This window comes from Oryzias latipes, chromosome 7, assembly GCF_002234675.1.
Source record: "Oryzias latipes chromosome 7, ASM223467v1".
Lineage (NCBI taxonomy): Eukaryota > Metazoa > Chordata > Actinopteri > Beloniformes > Adrianichthyidae > Oryzias > Oryzias latipes.
This window is the reverse complement of record NC_019865.2, coordinates 13,988,530-14,016,062: the sequence shown is the minus strand read 5'-3', so window position 1 is coordinate 14,016,062 and position 27,533 is coordinate 13,988,530. Positions and strand designations below refer to the sequence as shown.

Genomic DNA, 27,533 nt, shown 5'->3' with positions numbered 1-27,533 from the left:
CCTTAATTAATGTAGACTGATGACAACCGTGTCTCCATTTTTTTCTGGGCAAATTGAAATAATTGCTTGGCCCTTCAGCATAGCAAAGAGCTTAAATGTGAATAGACAGGAAGGCAGTTGTTGGGAAGAGTATAGCCTGTAAAATCAATCTTACCCACAGAAAAAAATATTTGGATTATCAATCTCTTTCCGCTTCTTTTATTTTTTGTGCTCATAAAATGCATATACGATCATACAGCGTGTAACTCAGCAATCACTTTCACATGAAAAGGAACACATTTACGGCAACAGTTTAATAGAGAACCGTGTGTGTTCTTGAATGTGTGCATTCATGTGTTCTGTGTTGCTGTGCTGGGGGCGTGTTCTGCCAGCCCCCCTGCCCACGGCTTACGCATAATATCATCAGAGCATGCCATAGCAGCGGGCTTTCTCTATGTTCACTGTGTGTTGAGGCAGGGAAGTATTTTTGTCGACACACTGCGGTGTAAATCTAAATTTGTCTTCTACGAGTCTTGCCAAAGCGATTGGCAGTGTAATGTGAATGTCAGTGAATGGGTTGTGCTGTTATTTAAGAGGAACAGCTGTCCGTTGGGAGATGACACACTGTCACACACACCACTGCAACTGTAGATTGGGGAACGGGGCAAAACAGCAGACAGGGGGGTTGATTTCAACTGAATTGTGGGTATTCAACCTAAATGGGCAAGGCGAAAGGCACCGCAGGAAAAAGGGTCATTTTAAAATGCAGGGGAAAAAACAGAGGATATCTAGTGGTAGTGCAATAAAGAGAGAGACTGGGAGAAAAATAAAAAAAGACAGGGAGAGAGAAAGAGAAGGAGGCAGAGCTTCTCTCTCTGACTGGCTAACTGGCTGGCAGTGAGCTCTGAGCGCTGATCTGCCTGTTCTGATGGGGTTTCATGCCCTTTCGGCAGTTCCATGGACCCTGAGGGCAATACGGAGTTCTGTTGTTGATCTCGTTTTGCCTTTTCTCACCTGTCAATTGTAAAAGCCAGCTCAGAATCAGGACAAGCTGTTCCAAGCTTCACCAACGACAAATGGATCATCAACCAGTAACCACAATCCAAGAGGGGAGATAAAAGAGCATTCAATGCAAGCGGCACAGACACCACTGGCAGAAATGAGAGGTAGGAGCTACATTATTTCTGAGGAGTTTTGATGTAATTGTGAGTTTTATTGGTGTCCTCTGCAGGTGTGCACAAGTATCATCTGTTAAAGCTACTGTTGTATAAACTGTTGTATAACAGAAGGTCATAAAAACATGGTTACCACAATTCTCTTCACTCTGATTTTTTTAAATCAAATTCTTATTTTTAGGTGAAATGACAAACATTATCCCTGTGAATGTTTGCTTTTCTTGCTGCAATTTGGTACTGATGTGTGTGTTGTGTTGATTGAAAGTGGTACCGGCTCAAGGTTACGAGTGCATGTCATTACAAACTTCTTTTCATATACTTTAGGCTAGAGGGGCACATCAGAGAAAAGAGCCAGTCTTCTGCAATGACCTTATTTTGTAGTTGATGCTACGTTGTTATGATCTACTTCTTAACTGAAGCTGTTAAATTGCATGAATGTTTGTTTTTTATTGTAATCGTGAATATTTGAATGAATGGGTCACATTTACACATGTAAATGTCTAAATATAAGCTAAAGCATTACAAATTTTGCACCACAACCAGAAAAATGTGAACCCATCCTACTGTAACTAAGATAATATGCATCTAGGACCCAATGGATCACACTAGCTGGAATTGAACATGTAGCACCTGTGGTTGAATGCATATTCATTTTTAATACCTCTAAAAGAAAGTCAACAAGCAAATAAATCAATATAAATGATTGAATACATGATTATCATGGCCTACACCAAACTCAATGTTTAAAGTAAAAGTATTTAAGTAAGATAGTTTTAGAGATTTATCTGTGACATTAAGTTGTAGAATATGTTGAAATTAGCAAAAACCTTTTGAGGCAAAGTTTATATTAAAATGACTTATTTTTGTATGACTATTTGAAAATGTATTTGCTCCATCGAATAACCAAAATGTTTGCTTCATGCTTTATGCTAAGCTGATTTAAAGAGATAGACCTAAGGGCTTTGTTACCAAGAATCTTGTAGAAGATGTGACCTGATTTTGGAGAAAAAGCTTTTAATGCCTTTAGAAGAAACCAAAACACGTTCCTGTCTTAAATATGTTTTGAAGTTGGCTGCAGGGACAGTTTAATCTGATAACAATCTTGGTACAACTACTATATCTAGTATGTTATCAACTTGTGAGCTACCAAAGCTTGGGTCAGAAATTTAGCTTGAAGCTCGTCAAGCCAATGCTATAAATACTGCAGTGATGTTCCAGAAGGAATTGACATGTGAAGGCATCTCAAAGGGAATCAGATACCTAATATGTGCTGTGTATGGATTTGTGTGTGGGTGAGGGGTTGTGAGGCTTTGGTGGAGTCACTGTCTGAGGGCAGTGGAAGGCGGATGTTAGCACATTATTCTAATAGTTATTTTTGTGTTCAGTTGACAAAGGACAAGCAATCAGAACTAATTCACAGTTAGAAAGTTATGCCAAGAAACTTTACAATGAAGGTAAAACAGTAATAATTTGCTTTTCAATGGCAGTGGCCAAGGCAGCTTACAAAGAGGATATTATTGTTTCCATTAATGTAGTAAAGGTGGAGGCTTTTGCTGAAATCAACTGAGAAAGAAAAACTAAAATTTAAATAAAAGTAGCATCGTGGTTTTTTTTTCCTTGTTGCACTAACTGTCTGTTTTTCTTCAGTGATACTGGTGTGTGCCCTCCTCTCCCCACTGTCTTTGGCTCAGGCCTGTCCAAAAGAGTGCAGTTGCAACAACAAAGTCGTAGACTGCCGGGGTCGCGGTCTATATGACATTCCTCGAAGACTACATCCAGAAACTCAAGAACTGTACCTCCAAGATAACCGCATCCGGGGAATTGTATCAATGGCTTTTCGGGAAATACCCCTTGTCCGTATTCTTGATCTATCAAATAATTCTATAACATCTATTTCACCAACTGCTCTGCTGGGTCTGAGGACTCTGCAGCGTCTCAGCCTGGCACACAACAGCCTCAGAGAGTTCGACAGGCGACTCCTCATTCCAATTCACTCACTTTCTCGGCTTGACCTTTCACACAACAGGTTAGGCTATGACATCAGAAAACATAAAACAAATTCTCATGCTTTTAACTTATCGTATAAACATTTTTCTATTTAATTAACTACTTTCTTGTCCATCCTCCCAGTCTCGGAGGGTTGCCTGGAGCCATGGGGGACAGCTTAAAGAACCTCAGCTTCTTGGGGCTAGCATACAACAGGTTAACAAGACTGGACCGCTCACTGATGGAGGCTATGACGCTCCTGGATGGCCTTACACTACAAGGCAACCCCTGGAGGTGTGACTGCCAAATGATAGGCCTGAAGCTCTGGCTGGAGACGTATGTTTTTAAAGGTCAGAGAACACAGACTATTTGCTTTCTTACTAAATACAACAACATATTGCGGAAACAATTAAATATGGCAACATATACAGTACTATCACAAAAGAGATAAAGGGAGGCGTTTTCCTTACACACGTCCCACAACTCTGCCATTGTCTTTTGCAATTTAACAGCCCTCCTCTTTTAAGGTAGAAAAAGACTATAAACTATAAACACACTACTGGTGTGTCTCACAATAGCTTTTGGCTTTAAAAGGCAAAGCTTTGAATGTTAACTTTTAAATATTTCAATTAATTATGCAATGACAAAAAGCATCACAGACATTTATGCAATTTTATAAAAACTTGAAACACTTACAATCAAGCTTTAATTGTGACTGGTTGTCTCTGTTTTGCTGCGTTGAGAGAACAGCAGTCATTAGGATGCAAATTACAACCGTAGAGTAAAAGCTTGGGCTACATGTAGCTGGGAGTTCAGCCTTAATCTCTATGTAACCTTAGCTTAAATTTCATTTTACTGGATGAACATTCTAATTATTGCAAAACAGAACAATAGATCTGGTTTTGAGAATGCTGTCTCCCAGTAAGCTACTGTATAATCAAACAATCAGAGAGAAAATGTGTTGCCAAGCTTGCTTGAAACGAAAGAAAAAGACATTTCGAGGACACCCCATAGGAGAGCAAACTAACTGTCGTTTCAGTTTTAGTGATACATATTGTAATTTTCTTGTGCTACTAGTCACGTTCTTTATGCTAATGCCTTCTGAAAGGAAGCAAGGAAAAATAAAGTATACTTTCAAGACCCACTCCCATTAAAAATTTCTTTTTGGTGTTTTCAACATGTTCTTGTTGTATTTTTCTGATAATGGAGGACATAAATTCAAAGTCTATTAAGCTTAAATTTGCATTTTGGCACATGTCTTTAGTCAAATTATTGTGAATCGGAGCAGACAAAAAAAGTTGTCGGAAAAAGTTTGTAGGTGTGACGCAGAAGCTAGCACAGTCGCATCCGCTGTTCCCTTCTGATGCATCCACTTTTAGACGACTACATCCATGTAGGCTGTTTTCCTCATCTGAGCTGGTATCTGGCTCTAAACTGTACGGCCGGATAGTTCCAATATTGCTTAGCATTTTTGTTGCACCGGTAATATTACGTTGGAGTTGTGAGGGGTCCTAGCTAGCAGGAAAGAGTGTAAACACATTAATGATGGGAAGGGGGCAGGCTTACTCCGCGGTAACAGTCCCACCCACAACCTAGAAAACAACTCGTTTTTTTGTTTGTTTGTTTTTTATTTTGGCTAAAAACAGCATAATCAAAATTAAAAGACCATTAAGAACAGTTTGAAAATAGATTGGAGTGGGACTTCCAGAACTAGTTTAAGTTTAGGGCTACAATATTTAAAACTTTATTGATCAAAAAGGAAATTCTGTTTTGTATGTTTTGATAAAACAAATTCAAGATTTTTATGCTTATCCTTGTGTGTTCCCATATGTTTTTGTAAATCTGATCCTAAGGTGGTGCCATAGATGAAGTGCTTTGCTCCCAGCCAGAAGAAATGAAGAATAAAGATCTGCAAAAAGTTCCTTATGAGCTCTTCCATGCCTGCATGGCTACAAGCTACCACTACCTGTTTGCCAACATACATCACCTGGAGTCTGAGAGGCTACTGCGAGGACACACTCATGGCAATCATGCTAACCCTGCCATTCATGCCCTACATGTTCCCATGGCAATGGGGGAGGGCTTTGGTGGGGGAGGAGGGGGAATGACAGAGTGCGAACCCAAGCAGAAGCAACGGCCTGTCAACCTGCGCCATGCCATAGCCACGGTGATAATCACCGGCGTGGTGTGTGGCATCGTGTGTCTGATGATGCTGGCTGCAGCAGTGTATGGATGCGCCTACGCCGCCATCATGGCCAAATACCAGAGAGAGTTAAAGAAGAACGAGGAGCTGGCGGCAACAAAAGGGGCAGATCATGCCACAGCAGATGATAAGGAACCACTGGAAAATGCTATCGCGTAGGAGAAGGATGAAACTTCCCCAAGACTTGAAACTCTTTGCTCTGGAGGTCTCAACCCTTTAACTTGATTTTCTCTGGATGCCATGTGTGGGATTGGGTGTAAATTTTTAGAAAAAATTGAATTTGTGAAAAATAACTATTTTTACATAAACTCACCATACAGTTAAGATCTGGGTAGCACAGGTATTTGACTATGCACCAATGAGAAGAGTATCTATTGTATGCGGGTCTAAGGGGCTGGCCAAAGAATTCAACAATGTACATTTTTGTTCTAAGAACTGCATATCAATAACAGGGGCAAATTAAGATATATTTATAACTGTGTACTAAAAGGTATTTGTAATGTTTGGTATTTGCATCCAGTAACTTTGTTATTTATTATTTTTTTAAGGTAGACCTTTGCTGTCTTTTAGCTCCTGTTGGTTTAGAATTTGAGTCTGTTTTAAATCTGTAATAACTCATGGGGAGTTTTTGTAAGTTGTGCCCTGAATTGCCATGATTATCCATGTTTGTATGACAAAAAAGGGTAATCTATATTTCACGTTTGACTGAACGTGCGTGTGGATTAATGACCATCATACGGAGAAATATTCTAAAGTCTGTGCCTAACGATGTTCTATAGTTTTGTGATAAATATGTGTTTTTTTAAAGAATATTTTCGCAGAAAGCTAACCTGAAATGGAAAATTCATTGAAGCAATAATGAACCAACAGCAAATGCAAAGTCTATGATTCATCCTCCTCCTGTGACTTTACGCCTTTATCAGTCTGACTTATCATACAGCATCTTTTGAGGTCAGTTTCAAGTTTGTTTTTTACTTATTACTCATTTGTACTGGATACAGAAAATTAAGTGGTAATACATTAATTATGGTACAAATAGCAAAAGATTATGAATACAGTATGTACTTTTTATTGGAGAAAGTTAGTTAGCAGGTATTTTGTGATCTAAATGTGGAGGTTTGTCTTTTGATGTTAAAAATCCTAAAAAAAAAAAAAATCCTAATCCTTTGAATCCAAAAGTTGCATTAAATTTATTCACCAACTTCTGATACAAAAGTTAAAAGAATAGCTGCCTCATTTTCCTTGATAATATTTCCTTTAATATTAATTTCAAAAGGATTTCATTGTCACGTTAGAATCTCAGAGGATTTTGAGTTGTTTTTCTGTTACCACAGTTTATTATTAAACGATTAAAAAGAAGAAGACTTTTAAAGTGTTAATAAAAAATAAACTGAAGCAAAAATGGATTTATAGCATGCTGGAGTGTAGACAAGCACTTGAAGGGGCACAGATGCCTTTGGTTTCAATGCCCGAGTTGACTTTTGTGGCAGCAGACTCACCGCACGTGGCTTGGGATGTGACCAAGTACACCGACACACACAAACCCGACATGCTGGCGTACATACATTTATATGAACACACACACAAACATTGTGACTTTAGAGATGTCTGCAGGGGCTGTGGTGTGTGATGTCATCAGCCTGTCCTGTCAAGTTAGTGTGTTAGCGTATTCATAAGTCTACAGCTCAGTGGAGCGCAGGCCAGTGAAGTGAAAACTGGCCCCAACCAGCCTACGCTAAATTAGCATTCTAGCCTACATCTCCTCTCCCATCTAACACTCTTATATAAAATCATCTCTGTGCGCAAACACTCAAATAACAAGCATGAGGGTCACCGCTGTACATCAGCACCCACTTTAACTTTATGCTGTTCAGAAATCCTCCCTTATTAGTCATTGAAATTTAGGCACAGCTCACTATTATTTTAAGACAGCAGCACTAGAATCAACGGGGTCAGATTATACTGCGAGCTGGTGTTAACTGTGGGCTGCTTGTGCACCACTGATGTAAATCTGATGAAGACTCCGTTTGTATGTGTGTGCATGCATAATGACAGTGCACAGACTCTCCCATCTCTGTCCTTCTGCTCCAGTGGTTTCCCCTAGGCATAGACTACCCAGAATGCACTCCTTTTATGTCAACACATTCAGGCACTGTGAAATAATTTGGTATTTTTTCCTTTTTTTCTCTTATTTTAGGGTGTTTGCATTTTATATAATTGTAGGCCTCATCTTTTTTGACACTGACCAGACATTATTATTTTTAGTCATTTTACTTTTATTATTATGAGTTAGATGTCCTCCACACTCTTTTCCTTTGTGTGTTTTGGACATTGGGAAATACCAAGTCTGTGTAGAATTAATAAAAAGAAAACAAGACCAAATTATCACACTAACAAAAATTAATACAAATAAAATATTATAATTTAAAAATACTTATTAATATTTACTGGTAGATTTCAATGTTTTCCTTTTTAATTTGTGGCAAAGTTGTCTTTTACATAAATGACAATAAGTTAAAAAAACAAAAAACCTAGAATCTGCAGCTTATGATCATTTTTATAATTTCACATCATCTGTCAAATCTGGGGAGATGCATTAGATAAACCATGCATTAAAATCTCCCATTTTCTAAAATGTTGTTTGTACTATGGAGATTCTACTTTCCTGTATCTTTCTGGTTGATCAATTCTTTGTTTACTCCCTTACAAAAAGCATCAACTTTTATCAGGTTGAACTGTGTCAAGGAACCACTGAGAAAGGAACCGATCTAAACCAATCTTGTGTGTTCTTACAGCAGTAAGTGCACAAATAAAAAAAAGACAGCAAAGTGGGCAGCGAGTTTTTCATTTCAAAAGAAGGAAAGTAGTACTGGGGGAGGCATATGTGAAGTGGGAACATAAAGCACAGCAGTGTACGGCAGAGAATACTGCAATACTCTCAATGTAGAGAATTGTGTGTTTGTATGTGAAAGAAAATGGCTCACTGGAGTCCCTCCTTACCTGCAGCAATGGGAGATTTCCTCTCATCCAGAAGTTGGATAGCAGTACTGGCCAGCACAATGCTCTTGTTTTCTGATCCTAACCCACAAGCACAAGAAAAACAAACTCATAAACCATTTGACATCCCGTTCATTCATAACTCCTTTGACTACATTAGCTCTGGCCCCATCAAAGGGTTGAGAGGGAAATAAAAACAACACAAATATCACAGAGTACCATTAAATGGCTACAGAAATGACTAAAGTCCTGGGAAGATGAGTGCATCTGAGGCAAGTCCAGACAGAAAATAGCAGGCTTTCAGGTTACTTATGCTAGGTGGTGATAAAAGAAAGCCTGAGGCTGAGGACAGATGAGAACTCATTCTGTCTTTCAAGGACAGACCATTTCTTGGACAAACAGTTGAAACTGAATGTGTGTGCGTGAGACATCTGCGTATTTGTGTGCTATTTCGTGCGTCTCTTCTGGGTTAGTCAGCATGGAAAGAGGTGAACCTCCTCTCAACATATCTTATTTCAAACCACAACAGTCATTATAATCCACAAGCACTCAGTCTAGAATTTAAAGAGGGGAAAAGAAGCTGTACAACCAGAGCAAATGACCAAAAAGGGTAAAAGATGAAAATGTGTAGACTAATAGTAAATATCTTTTATTAAATTGTGTCAAACATTGTGTAACTGTTCTACAAAACTTAACAACAGAAAAAAACTATCAACTTGTATTCAAAAACTAACCTGTATTGAAAGGCAGAGAGTAAACAAAGGTCCCCGGAACTTGTTCTGCTGCTCTCTTATACCACAGCGGGAAATGATCTGCATTGAACACCCCCTCTTTGTCTTCAGCAGTCAGGAAGTCTCTTGAGGCGGACAGGAAACAGATAATACAAAAATGCAATCTTTCCATTGGAGCATCATATGTATGAAACAAGGATCAGTGCTTTTGGGAAATGATGAAAAATACTCTGAAGAAACGTACTGGTTTGTAAGTTCATCAGGAACCACAAAGAGGTTTATCCTGGACAGTCCTGTTCTTGTGCCCAGGTAGGCTATTTCCACGCCTTTATCTGAGTTTCTGTTGGTGGGACAAATTTAAGGGACCGTTATTTCTAGACAGTTATAACATGAATGCAAATAAAAGAGTTTTAGATTTTTGGGACAACGTTATCAGGAAATCGTTAGTGAATAACATATTAACAGTAACAGATTTTTTTCCCCTTCAAATGTCAGTAGAGTGGGTCACATACTCTGACTTGTTGAGTACCAGGCTAGTCCAGTAGGCCTCCAGTGGAGCGGTCACCACTGCGTCAAATAGCACTTCCTGAATCAGCTCCTTGTCACCTGAGCAATAGAAAAAAAAAACACACACACACAAAAACAGCATGTTAAAATAAAGAACAAGTCACAAGTGGATCACACACATGTAGCTGAAATAAACCTTGAACGATTTAATACGAGTTTTAAATGTGTAATGACAAGAGAGGGCAAGATTTGAAAAAGAAATAACCAAGCTTGAGTAAGGCAGCAAGTTACATTTCTTATATTTTTAATACTAAAGCCGTACTGCAAGTGCAAAATACAAGGAAAAACCTTTTTATTTAAATTTTTTTTTTCTATCAACAGGATAAGGGGCACCTTCAAGAAAACAAATTATCCACACCTTTTGAGTAATTTCAGTGAATGAATTTGAAATTATTTTTCAATAAGTGAAAACGTTTTTTATTTATTTATGTATTTAACCTTTATTTATCAGGGGAAGAGAGATTAGAAAAATAAATTCTTATTTTCAACTGTGGCCTGTGATGTTAGTTAAATCAAATAATAAGTAAAAAAAAAGTGAAGTTAGAGAAGATGGGGTTGTTTTCTCTACTTTTATTGCAAGTTCCATGTAAATCAACCGATGATAGTGTATGTGATAATTGTAGACTGTGAGGGCTCAAGTTCCAAGTGTTAACACAAAAAATACCATAATGCAATTTGGGTTTGTTTTTTTTGCAAGAATCTGGAATGTGTTCTAAAAAAACAATACTATAAGTTTTTTCTCAAAGACTTCTTTTTTAACTAGATATTCATTTTAATGCTAAAAACAGTAAACTTGAGATTCAACTAATTATTTTTTGTAATTTAAGGTGGTCCAAGTTCCCCAGTCCTGAAGTCTACTTGCCAATAATACATTACAGATGAAAAGAAAAAAATCTTTGTAGGAATAAGTCCCAAATCTTTACTTGAAGTCCCTGATGGGGTCAGTTTAGTGCCTACACTTTCCAGAATCAAGTCTTGATCCTTGTGTTTCAGTTGGTTGTAACAAAAACAAAGAGCAGCCTAATGTGATGTGATGAGTGATGTAAAAGCAACTAAACGTTAAGAGCTAGTTATGACTTTAGTAATGACTCAAACTCACACTTTAAGTGGGGTCTGTGTCCATTGAGGTACAGTTTAATGGCTTCTATTTGGGATAGATGGCGGTGCTCAGGGTGCTCGTCTGTATTGCAGTATGTCCTGGATCACAACAAAAGCAGAAGAAAATATTACACCACTGTAACTTGCTCCCTAAATCTTTTCTTTTCTGATGATTTCTTTGCTAATACCTTTAGTTTACTGTTTATTTTAGTGTCATAGTTAAGCATTATGCATCAAATCTATTTTCAGTTACATTTAAACTGGAAAACATGTTCAAAAAGTGGAATGAAGCAACGCAAGTTCTTTTTTTTTCATTTACAAACAGCTTGAAATGTGTCTATGAACTGCCTCCTCACCTGTATTCTCTAAAGTGGCAGATCTGCTCAACGTGTTAATAGTGTAATGCTAACTTTTTACACGCATTGAAGGGCAGACGTGTAGCATGACTGTTTAACCCTCACCATTCATCTGCCACTGCAACATCAGGGTGTTCCAAGTCATGAAGCCCTGTAACAAAAATAACAACTTTATGTTTACAAGTAAATACTGAAATATACTAATTATGCATTAACAATAAAAAACACTAGCAGCACAAGTTCTAATTCACGCCCACTTCAATGCACTATGGGTGAAAAATGTACTTTTTGAGTGAATGTGACAGGTATGATTAGATCAGGAAGAGCCAAGGCATGCTCAGACGGCTCAGCATGACAGACGTGTTTAAAGAAACACACGGGCAGAAACACACGCAGACGCGTACACCTCACATGAATATTCACATCCATGAAGCCTGACATGAAAGCAGTGAGAAATGTATGAGGAAACACACACACATACACACACAGGGACAGACGCACACTGTCCAAACAAACACACAAGCAACGCCTTCCCAGTGGAAGAAAAATATTTAACTTTCTGCTTGGTTGAAGATTTTTAATTCGTTAGCATTGCAGTATTTGTGTGAGGCTGAAAGAAATGCTTGAGAAGTTAAAACAGGGCAAAGGGTTTTAGATATTTTGTTTAGAGCACAGACTGCTTCACATTTTAAACTGCAAATCTGTTGTAATGAAGGTCTTTTAAAACTACAATGTCATAACACTATACTGACAGGGCATTTGATCACTCTGTAAAACAAAATGAAAGTTTTCAGCTTCAAAATGGCACAAAATAAATGGTTGCAGTCAGATTAGTGTCCATGATTCCAGTTTTTTTCTGTCAAAATAATTTCAGTACTTATCTGTTTCTTAAAAAATGCACAAAGAGTAGTTCAAAGAACAAGTCACATGTTGCTTTTGTCAAACTGGATTTCAGCCCATATGATAAAAAATAAAAGAAGACAGACCAAAAAACGAATGCAGAATTTCTACTTTTTAAAGGTTAACTCCAATCATCTTGTTAACAATTGTAAAAGGCTGTATTATAAGCCAGAGGTCTTTTAATTATGAATTTGCAAAAAGCAAAAGCCTCTGTTGTTATCTAGGACATATTTTTTGCTGAGCGGCAAGTGTTCGTTAGAAATTTCTCTTTAAGTTGTGGAGGGGACTCTTGAGATGCAGTAAGCCAACCCCTGCTTCCCGACATCCATCTGTTTACACTCTCCGACCAGCTTACAATCCCTCACAACCCAACCTAACATTAGCAGAGCAATAAAAAAGGCGAGCAATATCGGAGCAGTTCAGACGAGAAAAATGAACACACTCAAGGATCTATTTTGTGGATGAATCGGAATGGCGCAGAACACAGCTTGTGGCCAGCCGATTGTAGCTCCTACGTCACAACAAGCTTTTTCAAACAGCATTTTTTCGTCTGCTCCTGATTCACAACGATTTGAATAAAAAATACTCAAAAATGCTACTTTAAGCTCAAAATTCTTTACATGTGAATTCCACCATGCATTTTTTTTAATCAGAGTGGGTTTTTTTTAACACAGTTTTAGATAATTGCAGCTTTTCTGAAGCTTATTAAATTAAAAAAATATATACTTAGCTCAGAAGTCAAACATGTACAATCATAAAACAAGTTAGCTTCAATTTTAAGCAAGGTAAAAAAAGTAACACATGATCTTTTAGTATTTTTTAGAAGTGTGACAACTGTAACTACTTCAGCCGAGAACAAAATGTAACACAAATAAATATTAGTCCAGAATACCTAAAAGACAAAGAAAGAATCCCTATAAATGATAACGTCTTAAAGGAGAAGTGGGAATCAAGATAAATACATACCTTCATCAACTGTAACATCCCCTCTGAAGAAATATTTCCCATGTCCTCTGGAAAGAGCCACCCCTAGACTGAAAAAAAGCACAAGTGTGAAAACAAAAAAAACAAAGTACCTTTTTTAATCATTCATGTGATTACCTGAAAGGAGTTCCTTTGATATCAGTGTAGAAGTAATCATTGTGCAAAACCAGCACACGTTTCTAAAAAATAGAATGATAAATTTATAGAACACTTGCACACCACCTAGGCAGTGACAATTCGGATGGAATTTCTTGCCATTTAGCACCATCTAGTGGAAAAGAAAGTACATTAAAAAACGGGTGGAAGTCTTATGTTCTATTGAAGAAGGAAGAAGGTGCCATATTGTGTATGGGGGGATTTGTGGAAATACTGTGTCTCACTCTTTATTTACCTATTCAATAATCAAGCTAATGCATAATGCTCTTTAAGCTGTAAAAATGCAAAGTACATACAATGCATACATTTACATCCTCAAACACCCAAATGCCATTTTCTCTCTCAGACAGGCATGTAGTTCAACAGAATCATTGGGCGGCTTCATCCCCCCGCATTCAGAGACATGTGCTTGGCGGAGATAAGGAGCTCACACACAGAGACACACACCAGTGCATGCAGAGCAAACCAAATCAGAAACTAAATCCCCAAGTCAATCCTGTACATCACTGTGCCAAGTTTAACAGCCCCCTTGCCAGAGTAAATTCCCTCTGCTTTGTATTTTTTTTGTTCACCTTTGGGAGCAAATATATTTTGCTGCTTTTTTTATTTTTATTTTTAAACAGTTTGTATTTCTCACCCCTTTGTCCACACTTTTTGTCACCTCCATAGAGAAGGTCCCTGTTTTCCTGTTGACCATGGCATTTCTCAGCTAAAAAACACAAAAAGAGGCACTTATCTCATAATTTCAATGATCAGGGTAACACTTTGGTCGAGCTTAATGTGCATTTACAGGTGTCTCACCGTGTCATCCTTGTCCTCCCATTCCACCTCAGAAAGATCCACACTGCTGTAGTTTGGTTTCCTTCGCTTCTTACCGTCTCCATACTGAACAAGTAGCCCATATGAACAGAATGTTTTCGCAACAATTTTAAAACAACATTTCAGGTAAAATGTTGAAAACTTATAGTTAAAAAATATATAAATCAAAATTGTAATTGTATTTGTTATTTTTTTCCTAAAAAGATTTTTTGAACCACTCAAAATAAAATATTTGTAACTTTTGGTGAGCATCAAAAATGAAACCTAACCATATTTGTCTAACAATAGCAAAAATAGCATGTACCATCAACTACAGCTAGAGGTGGGTAGAGTAATCCAAAGTTGTCCTTAAGTGGAAAAAAGCACCAGTTTAAACAAATATTACCAATGGTAATTTAATTTTTATTTTTAGCAGAACTTTTAATCGTTTTATGAGATTTTGAAGTTGTTTAATTAATTAATTAAATTTTAGTTTTAGATACTGAGTCAGAGTCCAGGGAAAATAAAATAAAAGTTGTTGGCAACATAAAACTCCTCTTGTTAGGCGTCAAAAGCTGTTCATTGATATTCACAATTAAGCCCCATAACCATTCGTAACATATTGGATACACATTTCAGAGATCCCTATCTCATTAACAGGATCCAAAATTTCCTTAAAAACCCATCGACTGTACCTTTGTTTTTTTGCCCTGTAGTGCATCATCATTCCACTAGGGGCAGTAGAAGGGCTTTTTCTGCTAAAATGGCTGCCCGTGAAATCTTAAAAACACTTCTGGCAATAAAAGTTTTGCTAATTTTCAAACTTTATAGTAAACATAACTGATCTATTCTTATTCATTTAATTAAAAATGGCTACTTGCTGCATTGAAAGAATGTCAAATTTGTTGATAATTAATTCTCATTGAGCAGTACAAGGTGCTTTTTTCCTGAACACTATTGTCAATATTTTTGCATTTTAAACTAACATTGTTGTGAGCAAAAACAAAATCACCCAAATGTATCATAATCAATACCATCTGTATTTCCAAAAATAGTTTTTTGTTCAGTTCATCAAAAGGTTAAAAAAACATCTTAACTGCAAAAAGAAACTGAATTTTTAGTTTAGTCTGTGATGTAGTGGGCTTTACAGGGTTAACACGACGATGTTTAAACGCCCTTCAAGTTTGCTGCACTGTACATTCTCTCTTATGCGTTCATTTAACGTACTTGAATATATTTTTATTTGGTTTTAGAATTGTGTTGTGCTGTACAACTTTGTATCTTCCTAACTTTTTGCAGGTTCCTAGACTTCCTCAGCCAGCCTCTGTCTCTAGTGTATTTGTACAATGAAAGGCAATCAGAGCTATTCAGAAGTGCTATTGCTGGTTATTCAGAGAGCAGCAAAGGGGTTGGCTATGCTCTTTTTAAATGCACATGCCTTGTAACCATGTTACAACACAGAGCGCCTACAAATTCACACAAATTGTTCTTTGGCAAGCTCATCTTTGTTTCCTCAAAGGCTGACAATAAAATATGTAATTTACTTGTGAAAACTACAAATTAATATGACAAATTTGACCTAAAACATCGGGATGCTGAAAAGTTAACTGATACAAAGAAGATGTAGTACTCACAAGTGGCCGTAAATCTGGATGGGTGAGGATATATCCATTATTGGTAATTGCAAAGGCATAGCCATGGATGCCCAGCTAGGATCCAAATAAAAGGACATTGTCACAATGGCACACCATATTTAGGCAAAACACATCTATAGGTATATACACAACTTTTTTTTATCTTTGTGGCATGTGGAATAACAGTTTTTGTGAGAAAACTTAACATAAGAGGATTCACTTATCGGTGCCCGAACAAATAACACCTTTTCAAATGTCAAAGCCAGACTCCCAACCAAGCTTCAGATCTGCAACTGGAATTAGCAGCAGGGATGTCACAGGCACAACACTCAGAATGCATTAGTATACGTGGTGTGGAACTTTTCTGTCATTTATTGCCTTGAGGAATGGAAAAGTGAGAAGACCTCAAGAGAACTGTGATATATTTGCTTTTGCCTTTGACACAAAGTTACTGAACTGAAGAGTTGGGCAGATTTGCAGAATAAAGATCCAAAGTCAAATCCAGTTACTTTAGATTAGCATCTGCAATAACAAAGCTTAAAAAGCAAATGATTATGTATTAATTTGCCAAGAATTACACAAAGTGTAAATCCTCGAAAGGGTTATGTCACAATATCCTTAGATACATTACCTTATGTTTGGGAATAGTTTTGAGAAGCTCCGAGACAGGAACATCTGTACCAACCACACCTAACAGGATTCCGTGGTTTCTCTGGAGGAACAAAAAGTACAATACTCACCTATGTTTGAAAAATTATTGAAAATAAAACGGTCTCTAAAAGACATTGTCTGTGTAAAAAAAATATTAAAATTTTAATGAAATTAGTAATCGTTCACTTTATTTACAGACTCAAAAGGCAACTAACAAGCACAAGCATTTTTCACAATTTGTCTAGTTTCTCATAGCCTCATTATTTTAGGGTTAAGGAATAAAAAGGTTATTGAAAAATGTGAGAAATGTGTGAGAGTGATGCTACAGAACTCCATGTGAACTCACAGTCTCATTTTTGGTGCTAAACACTGGCATTGCTACTGTGGTCATCAGAACTGGACCTTGACCGTCCTCCAACTGTCCATGTCCGAGTGGGATCATCAGCAATGGTGCAGCAATTGAGAGAAAAAAGAAAAGAAAAAAACAAGACTGAGAATAAAGCAAATGGGCAAAAATACCCTTACTGACAAAGAACATTTTGTAAAACAGCACTGTGGATGTTATACATACAAAAAAACAAAAAAAATCTGATCAAGTCATGTCAAAAGTATCATATTTTTGAAATGGCACAAAATCTGTCTTGTAATGAAGAAGACAGTGTTGCTACAGCAAAACAAGTCATTTATCTTCATGAGGGACTGCCAAAACTTCCATGACATGTTTTATTCATATACATTATTTGCCCTTAATTGTATTCAATAACAGCCTGCCTTTGATCTTTTTTTCTCTAAAAAAAAGTCTTATCCAGAGGCAGTGTTTCCAGTTTGAATCAGGCTATCTGTTCCTCGCCAAAGACTGCTGGAATAATTATGATGTTTATCTTTCCAGCAACTGTATCTCATAACAATATCAATTAAAAAAGAAAAGCTTCAGACTACAGTCACAGGGGGATTTCATGTCCAAAAAGAAAAAAAGAAATGATCCAACAGCCTGTGCTCATAAACCGATTAAATGTCACTGGATTCAGCATTGAAACTGTATACCAGCAGCAAGCATTCTGTGTTTTTTTAAATAATACAAACATAAAAAACGTTTTCAAAAAGCTGTAGCTCCTCTTCCTCCAACAGGACCTGGCCCCACTTTGCAATCAACAATAACAGACAAATACAGTACATTATTAGTATCTACTCTGCCTCAGACACAGATGAAGAAGAGAGATTGGTGACCTGTGTTCAGACAGCTGGTAAAAGAAACCCAGAGCGCAGTATTGGACCGAGAACAAATCCCACCTAAATACAGCTGCTGTAACAATGAACGGCCTTGCTACTGCAGAATGTGATCGATCAAAGGACAAGAACAAGCAGAGCATCATCTAAAAATACCAAATCTATTTCCAAGCCCAGGTCTGCTGGATCGTACTCTATATCCCCAGACTGAGTAATTCCTTTTATGTATACTCTCTGAAACATTAATCTTGTAGCTGGTGAAAATCTAGCCTCTCCCAACCACTTAGTTCAACTCTATACTGATGGTGGTGACATTAAAAGCTGCACAGAGAGAGGCTTCAATCAATGGATATCTTGGATACAGTGCCATCACATCTGGAGAGGGATTCTCACTAACCACATCCGGGAAGTAGAGAACTATACACTTTTACAGTGTAGGTCTGACCCTGGAAGGGACAAAAGAATCCTGCAAAATGTTTTGTTTTGTTGTTTTTTCAAAAACCATAATGGCCTAAAGACTTTAAGCTAGAGTATGACCTCTGTTGGATAATTTTCTTGCCTTTGTGGATTGTCATCAACTAGACAGATTAGCTCTGCTGTTCAATGAGAGGGATCTGGCTGCAGACAATAAATAGCGGAAATTACATAACTTTAGGTGAAAGGTGTTCTTTGTTTTTCTAAATTATTTCTGTTTAAATATTTGCTTTATGATTCAGAAGTTAAAGACAGGGGAGTCTTTGCAATATAACCGTTCAACAAAAGTTTAAGAAATGTTTAAACCCCAAATGGGTCTTATCGTTTTCCTTTGTTTTAATGAACCCGGGCTTTTTTTTTAGGTTTGAAACAGAAGTTGCTTATATTTGCATTTCTAACACAGATCCATTCTTTGTGTATGATTTTTTTTTTATGAATTAAGATTTAAAATCTTAAAACGTACAAGATGTACAAATCATAACAAAAATATTAATACAATATAAATATAACTTTTCAAAACTGATATTTAAAAAGTTTTCTATTTTTTTTTCTTTTAAGGCCTCTTGTGTTGGACAGATTTTACTGATACACCAGAGAGGTTGTGAGTCTTCTGACGCACAAGGTGTTTATTTGTATAAACCAATTTTGTTTTTATTTTCGTTTTATATATATATATATATACATATATATATATATATATATATATATATATATATATATATATATATATATATATATATATATATATATATATATATCTATAGGGGGGAAGAGAAAGGTGGCAAAGCATGAAGAGGGAAAAAATGGAGAGGGGGATTAGAAAGAAAAGAAAATTAAGGGGGGTGAAGTGAGATGATACGAATGTCAAGCTGCAGTGCTTTGAGAAGGTTAGATTTTGAGCTTCAAAACATTAAGCTAGATCGGCTAGAAAGAAAAATGTTATATCCAAGAATGAAATCCTCACATTAAGACGAGTTTTTATAACTGACCATGGATCGTAACAGAAAATATCTGATGCGTCGATCCCTACACTGTTAGGAGCGATAGATATTGCAGACAGGAAGCAGTGTGACAATGTGCATGTGCACGTCAGGGTGAGGTACAAGCACGTTGCCAAAGTGTACCATGTCCTAATAAAGTTTTAGTGAGCAAGAAAAGCTTATGGTGGGGCAAAAACTTTTAGTTTTATTGCTTTTAAAATCAACATTAACAACAGTGTTCAGAATTGTAAAAAAAACTTAGTAATGATAAAACAAAAGCGTTTCTTAAATTTAAGATGGGAAAAACAGTTACTGTCAAGGTTGCCGGTTAAACTAAAGATACATGGGGGGACTTCTGGGTCTGGTTGAGGACTTCCGGTCTGCAGCCTGCTACTCCCGTGTTTAATTCCTTACTCGTGCTACAGGTAAAAAAAATATATGTAAATAAAAAAGCATAATATACTGACATAAATACCCTGACATTTACATTTTTCAGGTGACTGAGATAAACCTCCCAATGCTACTTTATAGAACCCTTCACAATCCAAGTTGCTTTGACCATTTTGGGCTGATTGGGTGACATTCTTCCCTTGAGAAAGAGCGAGCTTAATGATGGTGATCTGTGAAAACAGCGGCGCCTAAAGCTTCCTTCCCTCCAGAGTCCAGGAGAAGAAATGCGGACCCCACATGGAAAAGAGCTGGCACAGATTCAGCGAACCTTTTTAACCACACAGGTGTTTCGGGATTATCTATGCAAGTTCTCAATTGCCTCAATCAGTGTGAATGTGCTATGAAAGCGTGCAGTTTATCATAATCTGTCCTGGTGCGTTTAACAGTTCGCTACTTCAATTCATCATCAAGAGGTAATCAACTGCTCCAAGCTTTCCGTATGTCTTCTTTTATAATCAAGTATTAATCATTTTCACGTACATGCGCATCTGAACCCCACAGCTTTCCTCCTTCTCAGTGCTCCCTGATATTTTGTTTCCTGAAATATTTAACGTTCTCCCTCAGAAATTGCTTATATTTTTCCTCTAGAAATGCGTTCACCCCACACCTCTTTTTCCCACCATGCTGACTCACATCATCCCTGAGCTCCTCCGTCAGATCATTTGGTGGAGCGGGAAACAAAGCCAAATGAGCCAGAAAACGATGGATGAAAGTGGTGAGATGGGAGGGAAAAATAGGGAAAAGGGAGGAAAGAACAGAGCCAAGGTGTTGTGAAGGAACTGGAGAGGGTGAAGGCAAACAAACTAAATGAGAAGAAAGGAGAGCTAGGATAGAAAAGACAGATTATTGGGTTGGAATAGACGGTTTGACCCTTCATCTCGAAAGATGATACACATCAGTCCCGGAACACAGATCCCTAATGCACATCAGGTTACCAAAGGAACAATTCCAGCTTCTTATCTGGCAGAAAGACCAAATAAATGGGCATATTTTTTCAAACAAAGAGACAATGGAAATGTCTTGCTTGTCCTAACTATCAAATCAGAAAATCCAAGAATTCATTGATTCATCCGATGCCATCTTTCTGCCGAGTCATTTGAGTGAGGGTCAGGGTGGATCTGTCACTTTATCGAACATATGGCCTGCAAGCTGTTAAAAGCAACAGCTCCAAGCGGCTGCTGTTAAAGGAGAGACAGAGCAGTCCTTTGCTCTGTCATCATTATTTTATGGTTATAAATGTGCTTATCTCCACCCACATATGATTCATAAATCACTCAGAAATGAAACGCGAATGAAAAGGGATAAAAAGCATCAAAACAGATCCCTTGCTATGAACCATTAGGTTTATACCATGAAAATTATAGAACAGCCTTTTATTTATTTATTTTTAAGAGTTTTACCATTGTGCTATCCCTGGCAGTTGTGTTTTTTACGGCATAGTCTAAAAGCCAAACAGCAAATTGTGGCCTAAATTTCAAACAAAACAAAAAAATCAGTTGGCAGGCCGGGGATCGTGACAGTTATGGACAACATCTCATGAAAGTGTGTTTATTCAGACATGCAGAAAAGAGTGATCCACCAGGCCAAAAACAACCGTGATGTGAGGCTCGACTCAACAGGGAAACCAACAACACGACAAATGTCACACAAAAGAACGGTGTGGTACGAAGTTCACCACATCAACATCTTTAGATCACGGGTATAAAAACCAAAATGCGCATGCAAATGAAATGCACAAGAACACTGAGCAGGCCTCCACGAAGCACAGTACAGTCATGACCTCAAACCAGAATTTTTACCTTTTGTGCTTGGGGAAGCTAAAGAGTTCAGATTCAAGAGGAGAGGGGGAGGAAAATTAAAATAGAGAGGGTCAACACATTCATGGATAAGTGACAGAACGCCTTTCAGAGCAGTTTTAGCTGAATGGAGTGAATGTGGGAGCATAAAATCTACTAATGCTAAGCGGTCTGCACTGGCCAACAGCACAAATAAGACCGCCATTTAGAGACAGGTATTTTAACAAATAATATTCCTCAAAGAATGCATCAAACACAAAGAAATAAAGTAATTGAGAAAGGTAGAAAAAGAAAAAATGAAAGGATAAAAAAAGGAGAAAACATGGAAGGTATTTGATTTTGGAATAAATAGACAGCTGTAGGGCCTCAATTGTGACAATACTGCATTACATATAGGTATTCATTGAGGAATTTAAGCTAAAGAATGTGTAAAAAGAATATTAAGCAGTTCCAGTTTTTTGTGGATTATACAATAGTCAAAAGACATCGCCATTGTCTTTTTTCCATGATTTTGTCATGTTTTAAATTCTATCTAATCACTCTCCAGGTTTTCTGTTGATGTTTTTGTTCATTATTTAAGCTTTTAACATATTTTTTTGCAATCCACTTGTTCATTTACGTAAGGAGTCATTGCCTAATTAAAGACTGTTGAGGTTTAGTTTCATTAGACTTTTTTTAAAGCTTTTCTAAATTCAAATTCAAATTAATTTTATTTATAAAGCACCTTTCATGTCAAACAGACAGTTCAAGGTGCTTTCCATAAAAAACAAACAAGAATACAATAAAACCAATCCCTACACATGTAATAAAATACTTAAATAAGCCCCTCATAATAAAATACACAAAAACAAGCACAAATAAAAGAGAAATTACAGAGCTTAAGAAAAGAGAACCCAGAAGGCGCTGTCCACCCTGACCTCCTGTTGGCCGGGGTGTCAGCATCTATGCAGCACAAGCACAACTCATCCCCAGCACCTCCCGCCCCAGAGACCCCCAACCCCCAGGTCCAGTGCGCCTAACATGGGAACACCAGGCCTGGCAGCCCGGAGGACCCGGAACAAGAGATGCCAGAGGACAATTATGGCCAAAATCTCTGGGAGACCGAACACTAACACCCCAGCCAAGGGTGAGAAAACACTCGTAAACAGTCTAAAATGTAGAAGTAATAAAATAAGAAAGTTAAAATATAAAAACAGCCAAAATATGAAAATATTAATTAAAATAAAATAAGATAAGTTAGTGCATAAAAAAGTCTGGAATATAAATTAGAATAAGTTAAGACATAAAAGGACTAAAAGGCATTAAACAAATATGTGATACAATAGCACATAATATATGAGAGTAAAAATCCCACATATGAGATTAAATTAAAAGCTGAGTTAAATAGATGAGTCTTTACTTTCTTTTTAAAAACCTCAACAGTGGATGAATCCCTCACATCCTCAGGCAGGCTGTTCCACAGACGAGGTCCGTAGTGTCTGAACGAGGCCTCGCCGTGGAATTTTGTCTTGACCCTAGGGACCCTCAGCAGGCCAGCGCCTGAGGATCTAAGGGCTCTGGAAGGTTCCTAAGCTAAAAGCCAGTCTGATATACAAGAAGGACCAAGACCATGGACACTCTTAAAAAATATTAAAAGAATCTTAAAATCAATCCTGAAGCTGACAGGGAGCCAGTGCAGAGATTTTAAGATTGGTGTAATGTGCTCCCTCTTCCTGGTTCTCGTTAAAAGGCGTGCAGCAGAGTTCTGGACTAGCTGCACGCGATTGAGAGTGGTTTTCCTTACACCAGAAAGGAGGGCATTACAGTAATCTAATCTTGATGTAATAAAAGCATTAATTAAGATTTCAGCACTGGCTCTAGAGAGAAAGGGTCTCTCACTCGGGCGATATTTCTCACATGGTCAAATGCAGTCTTAGTTACTTGATTCACATGTTGGTCAAAGCTAAGATCTGCATTTAGAATAACACTGAGGTTCCTTACTGTATCACATATGTTCATAAAGTGGGTTGACAGATACAATTGGACCTTTTCTCTCTCAGCTTCAGAACCGATAACCAAGACTTCAGTTTTGTCCTGATTGAGCTGCAAAAAGTTCTCTCCCATCCACATTTTAATATCTAAAATACAGTTTAAAAGGCTCTCCAGGGGTCCAGTGTCACACATCTACATATAGTCGACACATCTACGTATAGTTGAGTGTCATCAGGAGACCTATGAAAATTAATTGCGTGTCTCCTGATGACGTCACCAAGTGGAAACATGTAAAGATTAAAAAGTGTGGGACCCAGGATGGAGCCTTGAGGCACCCCACAAGTCAGTTTGTGCCTTCCAGATAAGAAATCATTTAAATTAACAATAAAATCTCTGTTTGTGAAGTAGGATTTAAACCAATTAAAAGGTGTCCCGGTAAATCCAACCATGTCGTGAAGTCTGTTTAAAAGGATAGAGTGGTCAACTGTGTCAAAGGCTGCACTCAGGTTCAGTAAGACTAAAACAGATATTTTCTTCATGTCAGCATTGGACCTGAGGTCATTTAAGACCCTGACAAGTGCCATTTCTGTTGAGTGATGAGATCTAAAACCAGACTGAAACTTTTCTAAAATGTTATTTTCATTAATAAAATCATTCAGTTGAGTAAAAACAAGCTTTTCTAAAATTTTTACTTAAAAATGACAGGTTGGATATCGACCGGTGGTTATTTAGATCGGCTACGTCTAAACCACTATTCTTCAGAATGGGTCTCACTATAGCAGTCTTTAGGGTTGCAGGGAAGACTCCAGTCTGAAGAGAGCAGTTCAAGATATTTAGTAATTCCTCCTCACATGATGTGAAAACTGACTTAAAAAGTGAAGTGGGGATGGGATCAAGAGAACATGTTTTGAGTTTCATTTGGGACATTACTTGTCGTAGCGCTACAGCATCAATCAAGACAAAACTGTCGAGCGTTCTCTCACTTTTCTACAAGCTAAACTGTTTAAAAACAATTACCCTAGTGGCAGGGCTAGCAAAATACCCCTCTGCAATGTAAGCATATTTTAATTTGTATATCCCAGACACCAGCTGGTAAAAAATACACAAAGGTTTAGATTCCATCTGAATAGACTAGAAAATACATTGAATTTCTATTGAAAACTTATTTTTTATTTTCCATTCACTGTAGAAAAATATGGAAAAATGCTCAGTGATTCAAGAAAAGTTTAAGAATGCAGCAACAGATTTCAAAATAAAAAAAAGGCTTTGGACCCATAAAATATACCTGAAAATCTTTCACCTTGGAAGCAAAATTTATAGAAAAAAAAGAAAGAAATAGCAGTCAAGATAATGAGGTTTAGGACAACTTTGTGTAATCCTCACATCACAAACGTGTACACATTCACACTATTTGCTTAATATCTTCACCTGCTAAGCACAGACTTTTTCTGCTAGTGGTCAGAAATGCATTATTTAAATACTACAATGTGTCAGTGGCTGAAACTTTGTTTTAATACTAACATAATCCACTCATTCTAAACATGAAGAAAAATGCTTATTCAAACCGTACGTTTATTTTTTTTAAATTTAGTCCTTTACAGTCACTGCAAGTCTTCCCTGATGGAAAATATTAAAGGTAGTGAAGATGAGTAACAATGAAGGAGCCTGAGTTCAGTGTCATGGGGCTCCACAGACAACTCACAGTGCTGTCGATGTACGCCTCAGTCCACACTGTGTCGTGTTCCCGGTCAATTACTTTGGGACGACTAAGCACATGGAGATACTCCATTACATTTTCCTGCACATCTGCCAGTGTGGAAACTTGAGTGAAATACCCTGGGAAGCAAACAAAAGAAAGACATCGACATCAAGGAGATCATTAGAATTTTTACAATCAAGTCTATTACATTAAATAACTGACTTTCTAAAGGTAATAGTAGAAATCTCTAGCCCCATGTGTGTCTTTTATTACATAACAAGAAGAGCAAAATTGTTTATGTGGTGTATCAAGAAAAGTTGAAAAATCTGACAGAGTTTTTTTTTTCTCGCGTAATGACAGAAAGGAAAAAAATTATGAATATATATATATAAATATGCATACATAAAATAAAATCTGACTAATACAGAGCCCGTGTCCTGACATTAAAAAATTAAAATATATCTCGTTCACACAGATTAATATCTTGTTCCCACAAATTAATATCTTTTTCCGTGTTTATGAATGACTTATGACGTGAATAACCAAATTAATTATTGCATTCGCACGAGTTAATCATTTTGAGGGAACGAAATAGTATTTCGAGGGAACGCAATATACTCTTTTGGGAATGGAATAGTATTTCGTGCAAACAAGATATTAATTTGTGGGAACAAGATATTAATCTGTGTGAACGAGATATATTTTAATTTTTTAATGTCAGAACACGGGCTCCGTAGGCTAAACATACTGACAAAACAAAAATAATGGCCCAGTATTGACAGGTATCCATAAACATTAATTGTTGGGATTTTGGAAAATCAAAATACAAAGAGATTTTTTTTAATTATAGTAATTAAAAACAAATCAAATGTGTTTTACAGAGAATAGATTTTTGTATTTAGAGGAAACCAAAATAAATTAAAAACACACATCCCTAATGTCCAAAATATGAAACCACAAGTTATTGCTACTTCTGCGCTTTCACTCTTACACATAAACGTTTGTGTTTTTTCAGGGCTGCAGTTCAGAACAACCCTAGTTTCCAAAGTGACCATTTTTCCTGAGTTGAAGCCCTGTTTAGAGTTTACAGGGTAAGTTGCTGAACAAAGCTAACCACTTTATTTCCCTTGTGATTCACTGCAGCTACATTCCAAAGCACACAAGAAGGCACTCACACCTCTGCACACTTTCTATTCGGAGTGCCTACACTTAATCCACCTAAGTCCTACTTAATGAAAATGCTTTAAAAAAAAAAAAAAACACTGAAAACCTCCAGTTTAACAAACTCCAGAAGAATGGCAATAACTGACTTCCTGTGAGATCAAGGTGTTTTATTTTGAAAGCTCAATGGGTAATTGTATGCTATTGCGTTGACATGTAATTAAATCTGCTCTTGATTTGCTTTTATTGTTTAAACCTTTTGTTTAGCTTTTCTTATTCTTATTCATGCATGATTGTTTATTACATTCTCTTACTTAGTAAAAACTTAATACTTGGCAATGAAACCAAAACCTATGAGAAACACATTATGAGCTTAAAGTCATTATTTTTGGCGAATGTATTTAAAAATGTTATTTGAAATTCCACATCCTTTTGGCTACCTATAGACAGAAAATAGGTTTAAATTAAACCTCCACCTTCCATTCCAGAATTTAATACAGCCAGGAAATACTGAATATTGCAGTTCCAAAAATAACAGTTGTAGGTAGGTTGCAGAAGGTATAGCACTATCCCATTGACTCAAATCTTAAAAAGTCTGAGTTTACACCAAAAATAAGAGCATTTACATTTTTTTAAAATGTCATTGTAGCTTTATATATATTAAAGACGAAAACTCTAGGGGGGTTGTTTTAATCATATTTTATTAAAGCCCACTTTTACACATTTTTAGAGGCATGTCTATTTGAGTGGCATGTAGGTGAACTCTGAAGAGCTTCAAATATTACGTTATCTCACCCAATGTAATGAGAATGTCATTGAGGTGGTACGAGATCAGAGCTATCTCCATTATACAGATTGCACCTTCTCCCATCAAGCTTTATTTTTGCCATGTAGAATCAATGTGTGACGTCAAAGATCAGTATCATACTGCGACTGTAATGCAATTAATGTGATGCTTGTGGACATATGAAACTGAAAACTGTCGTCTCAACATAGAGACAGAAAGTAAGAAAAAAGAAAGAAGATAAGAGCACAATAACAAAATAGGAGAAAATAATTAGGACCACTAGTTTTCCACCTAAATGTAAAAATAAATAAAAAATAGAAATTAAAAAACTACCAGTCTGAACTTAAGGCATCTTAGTAAAAAAAAAAAAAAAAAAAAATTCTCAGCATATGTTGCATCCTCAGGGGAAAAAAAAGCCAGATTCCAGACACACTGAAAATATCAATTAGAGTTTTTTGTTTTAATATAAATGTAAGTTTTTAGTCACTTCATTTGACAATTTTGGACCTAGTATTTGCAAAACAATAAAAACTTTTAAAAATTTGTCTCAAAAGTTTAAAAGCCTTTTTTATTATTATTATTTTATTCCAGTTTCAATAGCAACAAGAAAGTACCGCACATCGACCTTCACCTAAGTGTTGAACTTTGACATGTTCTTTTTTTATTTAAATATGCAAAATTTCCACCATATCTTACAATAAACACTCACACACACATATGCATACAGCTTTACATCACTCAAAAAAGGATGTCGGGGTCTGTCGTCATCATTT

At 36.8% G+C, this 27,533-nt stretch overlaps 2 protein-coding genes across 4 annotated transcripts in view; one reads left to right on the top strand and one right to left on the bottom strand.

Moving 5' to 3' along the window:
- Positions 1-27,533, bottom strand: part of LOC101159822 (voltage-dependent calcium channel subunit alpha-2/delta-3) — a 126,107-nt gene that overhangs the window by 19,558 nt on the left and 79,016 nt on the right. Inside the window, exons 12-27 of one of the 3 annotated variants that reach the window (XM_023956644.1) lie at positions 24,816-24,949; positions 24,399-24,413; positions 21,146-21,163; positions 16,562-16,633; positions 16,196-16,276; positions 15,565-15,639; positions 13,934-14,017; positions 13,770-13,841; positions 13,094-13,155; positions 12,959-13,026; positions 11,198-11,243; positions 10,738-10,835; positions 9,584-9,677; positions 9,316-9,411; positions 9,075-9,196; positions 8,344-8,421 (exon numbers count right to left, since the gene is read on the bottom strand). In XM_023956644.1, the coding sequence (XP_023812412.1) occupies positions 8,344-8,421; positions 9,075-9,196; positions 9,316-9,411; positions 9,584-9,677; positions 10,738-10,835; positions 11,198-11,243; positions 12,959-13,026; positions 13,094-13,155; positions 13,770-13,841; positions 13,934-14,017; positions 15,565-15,639; positions 16,196-16,276; positions 16,562-16,633; positions 21,146-21,163; positions 24,399-24,413; positions 24,816-24,949 (1,215 nt within the window). The remainder of the gene's footprint in view (positions 1-8,343; positions 8,422-9,074; positions 9,197-9,315; positions 9,412-9,583; positions 9,678-10,737; positions 10,836-11,197; positions 11,244-12,958; positions 13,027-13,093; positions 13,156-13,769; positions 13,842-13,933; positions 14,018-15,564; positions 15,640-16,195; positions 16,277-16,561; positions 16,634-21,145; positions 21,164-24,398; positions 24,414-24,815; positions 24,950-27,533) is intronic. The other 2 variants (XM_023956645.1, XM_023956646.1) reach the window with 2 other exon arrangements.
- On the top strand, positions 604-8,175 carry lrtm1 (leucine rich repeats and transmembrane domains 1). Its single transcript, XM_011477165.3, has 4 exons — positions 604-1,145; positions 2,802-3,180; positions 3,285-3,490; positions 4,994-8,175. The coding sequence occupies exons 1-4, from the start codon at positions 1,109-1,111 to the stop codon at positions 5,500-5,502; spliced, it is 1,131 nt and encodes a 376-aa protein (XP_011475467.1). The 5' UTR covers positions 604-1,108; the 3' UTR covers positions 5,503-8,175.

Bases quoted from the DNA above. Each gene is read 5' to 3' on its own strand.
- lrtm1 (XM_011477165.3), top strand. From the start codon at position 1,109: ATGCAAGCGGCACAGACACCACTGGCAGAAATGAGAG. The intron at 1,146-2,801 runs GTAGGAGCTACA...GTTTTTCTTCAG, and splicing joins ACCACTGGCAGAAATGAGAG to TGATACTGGTGTGTGCCCTC. The intron at 3,181-3,284 runs GTTAGGCTATGA...CCATCCTCCCAG, and splicing joins CTTGACCTTTCACACAACAG to TCTCGGAGGGTTGCCTGGAG.